This window comes from Anarhichas minor, unplaced genomic scaffold, assembly GCF_050575085.1.
Source record: "Anarhichas minor isolate MPS153535 unplaced genomic scaffold, ASM5057508v1 ptg000094l, whole genome shotgun sequence".
NCBI classification, from domain to species: Eukaryota; Metazoa; Chordata; class Actinopteri; order Perciformes; family Anarhichadidae; genus Anarhichas; species Anarhichas minor.
This window is the reverse complement of record NW_027466540.1, coordinates 942,624-952,500: the sequence shown is the minus strand read 5'-3', so window position 1 is coordinate 952,500 and position 9,877 is coordinate 942,624. Positions and strand designations below refer to the sequence as shown.

General features: G+C 45.5%; 1 protein-coding gene across 1 annotated transcript in view; it reads right to left on the bottom strand.

The window, feature by feature from the left end:
- The window catches only part of LOC142939156 (semaphorin-6C-like), a 41,023-nt gene that overhangs the window by 10,570 nt on the left and 20,576 nt on the right, over window positions 1-9,877 (bottom strand). Inside the window, exons 16-17 of the mRNA XM_076082367.1 lie at window positions 4,815-4,873; window positions 4,590-4,643 (exon numbers count right to left, since the gene is read on the bottom strand). Of these exons, the coding sequence (XP_075938482.1) occupies window positions 4,590-4,643; window positions 4,815-4,873 (113 nt within the window). The remainder of the gene's footprint in view (window positions 1-4,589; window positions 4,644-4,814; window positions 4,874-9,877) is intronic.

Genomic DNA, 9,877 nt, shown 5'->3' with positions numbered 1-9,877 from the left:
CCTCTCAAAGTGGAACCTCTCAGAATGGAACCTCTCAGAGTGGAACCTCTCAGAGTGGAACCTCTCAGAGTGGAACCTCTCAGAATGGAACCTCCCCGTGTTTACGCTCTGCTCTTCTATTTATAGCATCAACAAGAACAATAAGTGAGAATGCAGAGAAGCTGCTGATATTTCTGCTCGACGCCGGGAGGAGATGAAGATCATTAGTGTGTGTGTGTGTGTGTGTGTGTGTGTGTGCCCCCCCCCCCCCTGTTCAGCATGAGCCACAACACACTCAGTCCACTTGTTAGAGCTCCAGCTCATTACAACACTTAAACACACCACGATGGCTCTTTTGCCTGCTCACTGATGAACACACTCACTCACACAAAGACACACACGACTCGCCGAGCACTTGGTCACACACACTCTTACCTGATGCACACACACACTCTTTGTTTGTGCTCTTGTGTGTGATCTCACTCTTTGTCTTTCTCTACACTCTGTGATGAGGAGATGGTCTCTGCAGAGTGAGCTTGTTGGTTTCTAGCACAGAGTTTGTGTTTCTATCCTTCTGGTGCTGCTGGTTAGAAGCTCATCTCATCTATGAACACGCTTCAGTGATGGTTATTAAAGTGCTGCTCATAATTCCTAATGAAAAGGAAAGTGTGAGCACGATCTGTAGAGAGTTTGTATTCATCACTTCTCTTCAGATGAATGAAGCCTCACTTCTCAGAGGTTGTTCTGATTTATCTGAAGTATATTTAAATGATTGAATGAACAGAGAATCCTCTGCATGTTCTCAGCCTCTCAGCTCTGGTGCTGCAGCGGGTCTCCGGTCTGCTGCAGCGTCGGTGTCTCCTGACGGTTCACCTGCTGCTCATCAGCAGACACACTCATCAGACACAAAGAGGAGCACGAAGCTAGAGAGACAGATGTTCTTATCCAGAGGTGGTGGAGACCAAACCGGAGCCAAGAGAGAGAGAGAGAGAGAGAGGACGTGTAGCTTGAGTTGCTGCTTCAAAGAGGTGAAGACGCTTTAAAGAAACAGCTGCAGAAGCCTGTGTCTGTATATCCAGTATCAGATATGAACAGAACGAGTTTAAAAAATCAGACCGACTATCATTTATTGGTGGTTTTAGAAACAAACATCTTGTGAGCTGTTAAGTATCCGATGAACCTCTCCGTCTCATGTCGTTAACAACAGACGGAGGTGGAGTCACTCTGAAATCTACAGCTTCATCTTCATCTTCTTCATCATTCAAGCTCTGACATTGTTTCCACCTCTCAGAACAAGACTTCTCTTCTTTAGAGAATACAAATAATTCATCGTGTTCTTTAGGTTTTTACAATCATCATGTGACAGAAAAAAAGGCACAAAATCCCCAAAATTCTGAGGCATAGATGTCGGCAGCTGCATGTTCACATCTGTACATGAAGCTTCTGCTTTCATATCTTTTGTTCTTATTTGAACTGATTCTACTTTAATGAACGTGTAGCCAGGTTAACCTCCTCCACTAGAAGGACACACCACGACCAATAACGGATCAAACTTTCTCCTGCTTCACCAGCAGTCCAGCAGCTGGTGTAAAGGTTGCAGACAGACGGCGTCATCCAGGAAACCGTCATCATCTGCATTCTGCACAATGTCAGCTGTGGTCTGATGTAGAGCGATTAAAGGAGCTGTAACGACACGCAGCAGCATAACGGCCAATTCATGTCCATTCAGAGCCGGGGCGGGGGGGCACTAAATAACCAATTTGCAGAGAAAACGTCGTTCCGGGAACAGTTCTCCCGCCAAATGATGTCATTACAGTAACGGCGGCCACTCTGGCGGAACGCGGCGGACAGATACGGACGCGCTTCGTCGCGTTCGGAGTCCTTCACGCCCGGCTGCCCGACCCCGCCCGTTAACGGCTGTATGGAGGAAGTGCCTGCTGTTTACCAGCGACACCATCCGCTCCTCGCCACGTGTTCACCGTGGAGTTTCACCGCGAAGGCGTGAAGGCGTCACCGAGCGTGTGCCGAGGCTGCCGGTGGCTCTCGTGGTGTCGCGGTGGTGCTATTAACTCAGTGTGTGATCCCGCAGGCGTCGATAGAGTCTGAGAACTTAAACAACGCGGTTAATCAGCGCACAGCTAAGAGATGGAAGTATGGTCGTGGTTGTCGGCCGCTGTGCCGGTAATCACGTCAGTCAGTCGGTGGCTAATCGCCGCACAGCCAGCTGTGCTGTTCAACCCGTTGTTTTATAACCTCTCATGTGAGTGACGGCTGGCTCTGTTTCAGCCATCAGAGAGGCAGATCGGAGGTCGAGGTGAAGCTGCAGCAGATGAAATATAAACACACCTGAGCTCCAGTTTGCCCTCTAACTGCACCGTGACTCTGAGTTCTGAACATTAGAGGAGCATCAGTGACGCTTTACTGGCTCTCTGTAGATTCCAGATGTTGCACATCAGTGTTTCCTGAAAGACGGCTCGGATTTTAAGTTAATGGCTTGAATGTAAGCATGCTAACGTTAGCTTTCACTGGAATTACACAAGACCTGACAGCGAGGAACGTTTACCAGCAGCGTCTCCTCCTCCTCCAGGAGCAGAGCTTCTCCTCTCTGCTGGAGACCCAGGACGTGTTGCTGGACCGGCTGGAGGGAAGGGAGGCACGGGAGAACCAGGACCAGGACTGAGAGGAGCAGACTGTCAGACCTGCTGCAGAGAGGTTTTCTAAAGGGAGTCTGGCGCTCAGAGACACTACCACTTTAGTCCACAGGGGGCGACACAATCAACACTAAATGAAAGTTCCTCGTAGTAACTTTAACTTGAAGTCTACTCACTGATTTACGATCATGCTACATGAATGCGTTTGCTTTAGTATCATGTATCATGGTTGGTATTCCTTGTGACTCGTCTCATGAAGGATATTAAGTGAACTAACAAGTCGCCGTCATAAATACTACAGTTGGACTTCAGAGAAGTTGACTGAAACCGACTGAAGGAGTTAGATTCTTGCAGCAGATAGTAGAACGATGTGAACTAAGCTCGTCTCTCAGAGCTCCACTCCTGTTTGTTTAACACGTACTTTTCATAACAGTCGTCTAACGAGACCTCATTTAGATGCCGGGTGAATGCAATTAACTTAGGTGGCAGAATACAAAGCGAGCCGCCCTCCGAGCTCCGAGGACTCGGCTGCTCTTTACAACAAAAAATAAGAGATCCCCCGTGGTGTTTAGTGTAGAAGCTGCAGCTCTGTGATAGGATCAGAGCTGCTCGGCTGATGATGATGCAATGATGCAAACAATCCAAACATGACGACGAAAAAACGGAGCCGCTGATGGAAGAGGTTCAGAGACGTCATTCACAGACGGATTAGTGTTTGTGGTGAAAGAGAACAACTCATTTATCTCAGTCAGTTAGTTTTAATCTGGTCTCACATCACATCCTCCTCTTCATCACTGCTGACGTGTTGCAGCCACTCGAGTTCACTTCAAGAGTATCAGAGATCTGTGTTTGTGCCCCCCCCCCCCGGCTTTAATCACAGTAATGCAGCTTAAAGAGCCGTAATGAGATTCACCGCATGGGTCTGCCGTCGCGCCGTGAATGACAATCCCTCGGCCGGTTTACGAGCAGGACTTCCTGACAGTCTGGTGGAAGCAGCCGTGAACACAGAGCGAGGCTTTGATCTGCTGGACGCCGACGATGTCAAACCGACCAGCTACTGTACGTCAACACCAGCCAATCGAGCCGGAACCGCCGAGTACGTTCTCCTGAAACCCTCCAGTTCTTCTCCTCACGTTTCATTGAATAAACCTGCTGCTCTCCCATCTGTCACTGATTAGAGCGTTTAAAGTCTTTACTTAAAGCTACAGTTGGTAATCTTTCATCATGTTGGTTGATATTTCCCTCAGGAGGTGGTGGAGACCAAAAACAGAGAGAGAAGAGAGAGAATACTGGACCTATTGATCGGGTGACTCAAACACAAAGACACAAAGACTGTAATACCACAGCTCCTCCACCATGGTCTAACTGTGGGTCTCTGTCCCACGAGTCTCTACACAGCCTATACAAAGATAAGAAGTGGACGAAGTCACCGTGACATCGCCCTCTGGTTTGTGGACTGCGGTTTTGAAGCCTTTAAATTAGCATTTTTGGATATCGCCATATTGTTTATTTGCAACCAGAAGCTACACGAGAGGTAGTAGAGAGGCCAGGTACAACTGAACGCTGAATAAGACATTTTGAGTGACCAAAAACTCCCAGATCGGACAACGTCTCTGGTAGAGACCTGTCAATCACAGTAGCCCCGCCCTAAAGCATCCCCTGCTTTATGGTCTGTGTGACTCTAAATGGACCATAATGTACTAAATGAACATCATGCTGTATTGAAGAAGACTTGAAACTAGAGATTGAGACCATAAACTCATGTTTACAATGTTTACTGAGGTAATAAATCAAGAGAGAAGTAGAGTCATTTTCTCATAGACTTCTATACAACCAGAGGAGTCGCCCCCTGGTGGACACGAGAGAGAATGCAGCTTTAACACATGAAGCTTTGACTTCACTTTAAAGAAGCGGAGGTTCGATGTCTGAATGAAACCAGTAATAATCTGAGTTTCTTACCGTAGGCGGAGTCGGCTGCTGACTCCTGGTTCCGTGTCGTCGCCAACACATCAGCTGCAAACAACAACAACAACAACAACACAACCACGGTCACATTCTGCAGCACAGAGAGCCATTCATCTCCTTAAAACTCTCATCATTTGTTGTTCCTGTTCCACCGCCTCCTCCTCGTATCGTGTTGTTGTCGTGAGCAGTGTGGCGGTGAAGCGAGCGTGTTTATCTCACCGTGGCAGCTGTCCGGGTGAAGCGAGTGGTCGCCCTCGATATCCTGTTCGAACCCGGCCCTGCAGAGACACAGAGGAGGAGTTTAGACGAACAGAGAGAACGACAACATCGACCTGCAGAACAGAACCCGACACGTTCGCCTCGCAGCATGTCAGTTGCCGTGGGTTACCGTTGCCCGGGCAATTAATCGATGATGTGCACCCAGATAAGGAGTCAGAGACGACCTTAATTAGATTACGTCACGTAGTTCATCCTCTACTTCTGAGGAGAGAAAACCCGACAAATGCAACTTTTTTTTGTCGTCCAATTAGGGATGAATGAAGGTGACCCTCGTCCAATCAGAGGACAGAGAAGGACAGAGAGGGACAGACAGGGACAGAGGGAGACCGTGAAACCCTCGCTGGGTTTGAGCAGCAGGAGAGTGAAGCGGTGCGGCTGCAGTGGATGAAGCCGTTTACTCTCCTCAGAGTCTCTGGCTTTGTGTTTACCGTCTCTGCCTCTGTCACCATCTGACCTTCAAATCAATTCTAAACGGTGAAACTAATCAGGTTTTACTGCCACGCGGCACAGAACCACTGCAGTGGAGCGGCGGAGCAGGACATCCATTCTGCTGCTTTTAATTCTCAACGCTCACCGGCTGACGGCAACAGACGTACAGGAGTCAGACCTGTAAACATGTAAAACATGTAAACTTGTAAAACATGTAAAACAGGTAAAACCTGACTCCTTAACAGATCTGCACAGTACAAATCCTCAAGACGTGGCAGAGAGTAGGAAGCCTTTCACTCGTATATACAGTATAAATACATACATACTGTATATATACATACATACACATATACTGTATATGTATATATATATATATATATATATATATATATATACACAGTATATGTATGTATATATACAGTATATATATATACTAATATATATAAACAATCCCCCTACATTTAGTATTTAGATGATTATCAGATTAATTATTATTTTTTCCCGCATTAAAAAACATCTGCATTATGTAAACAAACTGACATTTATCTTAATGAATATTTGGTAGTTATGATCAGGACTGAAGCTGGTTAATATAATAATATATTACAAATATATTGTATTTTTTATAGCAGTTTTCTAACGTTTTTACATTTGCACAAAAAATAAAAATGCATCAAAATAGATTTAGCTCATCATAGACATTTACCAACACTGAAGAAAATGTATTAAATTAAACTGAAAATGCCAAATGCTTTTTAAATGTGCTTCATGTACAGAACACTTGACTGAGTCAAACAATAGTGAATGTTGAGTAGATTCATAATCTATCAGAGTAGCTGTGCATCAACACTAAACAGCTGAACGTAGTTCTGTATCTGCTGCTCTTAAATCTCATTAAGATGAATTCAATAGTTGAACATTCTCATACAGCGCATGGCAGCGGTGCTCATTTGAAATATTCTGATGTTCTGTGTAAATCTGTAAACAAGTAAAAAGAGACAGAAATATAGTTTTCTCTTCATTAACTTATGATGTAAATGTAAACATGTCTATTATAAAGATGTAGAACGGTAAAAGATAGATCTCTATACCAAGAGGTTAAAGAATTCACTCAGTGAAGTCGACATGTTGAACGTACATAAGAGTGCGATTCATTAGAAATATGCTCAGTTCATATTCTACATCTTTAAAAATGATTCTTTCCATTTAAGAACGGGCAGCGGGCCGAAGTCGGCCGACAACAGCTCCACCGTGAAGCATCGGAACATAACTCAGTTTGTTATTGACTTTCAGAACAACGCTGGCGTTCTGTGAATAACAAACATCTGGCGGCGCTCCAGTGAACCGGCTTACAGTCACAGACCATCAACAGGCAGCCTGATGCTTCTGGAGGCGGACGCATATTCTCCCAGTAGAAACAAAGAGACTTTGGAGGCTCTGTGTTTGTCAGAGTGCTGAGCTGGGACACGCATCCATCAGTCTGATCATGCTGAGACCGTCTCCAGCTCTGTTTACCACCAACACATCTACCAGCTGAGTGATGGAGAGAGCGAGGAAACATTCATTCAAACTTCTTGTTGTGGTTTCTGAAGAAGTGACTAAATGAGTCTTCAGATGACTTTCATACGTTATTGACTCGTTCTGGTTTCTGTTCTTCAGTCTTCTGGCTCTTAGACGTGGACTCACTTTGTTGTCCATCTTTATTCATCACATTCTCCTTTATATTACTCTCTCTGTACATTATTCTGTCTTCCTCCCTCCTTACTAACTCCCTCCAGTGAGAGACGCTGTGGCTCTCCATGAATCTGACCCAGTAACTTCCTGGGTCAGATTAGGTTTGAACAGAACTAGTCTGCACCACGTTCCAAGACGGCGCCCGATTAATTCCCCTGAAAGATGCATCGTGGGAGCATTGAGCTGAGCTCCAACAGCTACTGGTCAACACGCTGACTCCCACATGACTGCCATCAGATAGATTAATGCTGCAGCTCCTCTTTAGTGAACTGAACAGATGAACTTCTGATCATACAAAGAGTCAGACTGTTTGTGACGCTCAGCAGAGCGGTCACATCATCACACGTGACTTCTGTTCTGATCGTCGAAACATAACCAGCGTATTTCTGTCATACTCTGCATCATAACTCTACCGCTATGAAGGCAGATCACATAACGTGATAAGAGATCAACAGAACATTCCCATCATTCTTAATGAACTCCACACATTCACATGAACTCATTATGCTTTCCTCTCCTCACTCGCTCTATATTTACTTCCCTCCACCTCACTTATTTGCTAACTCCTCCGCCCCCTCGCTCAATATTTATCTCCCTTATCACTCGTCCTCCATCACCGTCTCTGGAGCTACATTTCCACCAGCGTGGGCTGAGCTGTGAGCGAGGAGAACCGGGAGGAGGTCGTTGCTACCAGCGAGCCGCCATAAATCCCGAAACCTCTCGGGCACCTAAACGCCTCGTTCATCTCGCGGCGCAGCGAATCAGAGGAGGGGATGGAAATAGACTCCGGCGGTTATAAAATACAGCCAAGTTATGAAGCGCCGCTGCTGCTGAATTGTGTTTTCAATGTTCTCGACGTTGGGAGCTCCACAGTGAGAGCTGTTCGCAGCTTTCAGAGGCTGTGAAATGTAATTAGGATTTATAAATGGCCGCAGAAACCTTCAGTCAAAAGAGGGAACGTTTACAGGTTCTGTGCGCTCCCAGGATGCAACACTTCATTAGGTGTGATCTCAGCTCTCTGGTTAATGGAGAACATGAAGAGTCCTTGAAACTTCCTCTGAAAGACTTGAGACTTTGTTTTTGTTATTGCACTAAAAGTTTGAAAACTTGAATTTTCAACTTGCTCTAAAATACTTGAAACTGGATTTTGGATTCTTCTCAACAGACCTGAGACTTGACTCAGACTCGGACTGAGGAGGAGCGACGTAGAGACGGCGTATACGTCTCTGGTAGAGACCTGTCAATCACAGTAGCCCCGCCCTAAAGCATCCCCTGCTTTATGGTCTGTTTGACTCTAAATGGACCATAATGTACTAAATGAACATCATGCTGTATTGAAGAATACTTGAAACTAGAGATTGAGACCATAAACTCATGTTTACAATGTTTACTGAGGTAATAAATCAAGAGAGAAGTAGAGTCATTTTCTCATAGACTTCTATACAACCAGAGGAGTCGCCCCCTGGTGGTCACTAGAGAGAATGCAGCTTTAACACTGACCCCCCCCCATTCACAGCACATGTTTTGGTGTTGAATGTTATTTCTATATAACAGGAAATCATAACCGTGACTTTAAACATAAGGAAGGTTCAGTGTTCAGATTATTGCCTCTTTCTCATCAAATAATGAGCAGGTCTGTGTTTAATAGCGAGCTGCGGAGGAGTGAAGCACGACCTCGGCGGCCGTTACCAGCCTCTAAACCTGACAGCAGAGATGTATTCCTGCACCGTCAGCAGTCATAAACTCTACCCACCGAGGACCAATGAGACGGCAGCAGGTGCTGAACGCCCCACAGGTGAGATGTGCTGAAGTTATTAAAGAGGGAAGATGATGGAGGAATGAAAGCTGTTATAATGAGCCGGAGAGATGAACAGATCACTAAAGGTGTGCTGGTGTGTGAAAGTGTTGAACAGATAATCACTCAGGAGTCAAAACAGAAAGCGTCAGTCGTCTGTTCAAACGCAACATATGAAAATGATGTTTGTGTTTAACGAGCAAGTCTAGAGTTTGTGTGATTTATGATTAATTATGATCTCACGTCTGAGTGTTAAAAAGTTCCTACACGGAGTGATCGTCACACTCCTTAAGAACTGTTCTGGTCTGTAGTCATACTGACGTGTTCTAGGGACCAGAGACCTTCTGGTTCTGGTCTGTATTCATACTGACGTGTTTCTAGAGACCAGAGACCTTCTGGTTCTGGTCTGTATTCATACTGACGTGTTCTAGGGACCAGAGACCTTCTGGTTCTGGTCTGTAGTCATACTGATGTGTTCTAGGGACCAGAGACCTTCTGGTTCTGGTCTGTATTCATACTGACGTGTTTCTAGAGACCAGAGACCTTCTGGTTCTGGTCTGTATTCATACTGACGTGTTCTAGGGACCAGAGACCTTCTGGTTCTGGTCTGTAGTCATACTGACGTGTTCTAGGGACCAGAGACCTTCTGGTTCTGGTCTGTATTCATACTGACGTGTTCTAGGGACCAGAGACCTTCTGGTTCTGGTCTGTATTCATACTGACGTGTTTCTAGAGACCAGAGACCTTCTGGTTCTGGTCTGTATTCATACTGACGTGTTCTAGGGACCAGAGACCTTCTGGTTCTGGTCTGTAGTCATACTGACGTGTTCTAGGGACCAGAGACCTTCTGGTTCTGGTCTGTATTCATACTGACGTGTTCTAGGGACCAGAGACCTTCTGGTTCTGGTCTGTAGTCATACTGACGTGTTTCTAGAGACCAGAGACCTTCTGGTTCTGGTCTGGTTTGAAACGTGTTAAATAATCTGCTGAGTCATGCAGTCTGTATTTAAAATCCTAGTCTAGATAACAAATACTGTGTTGTGTC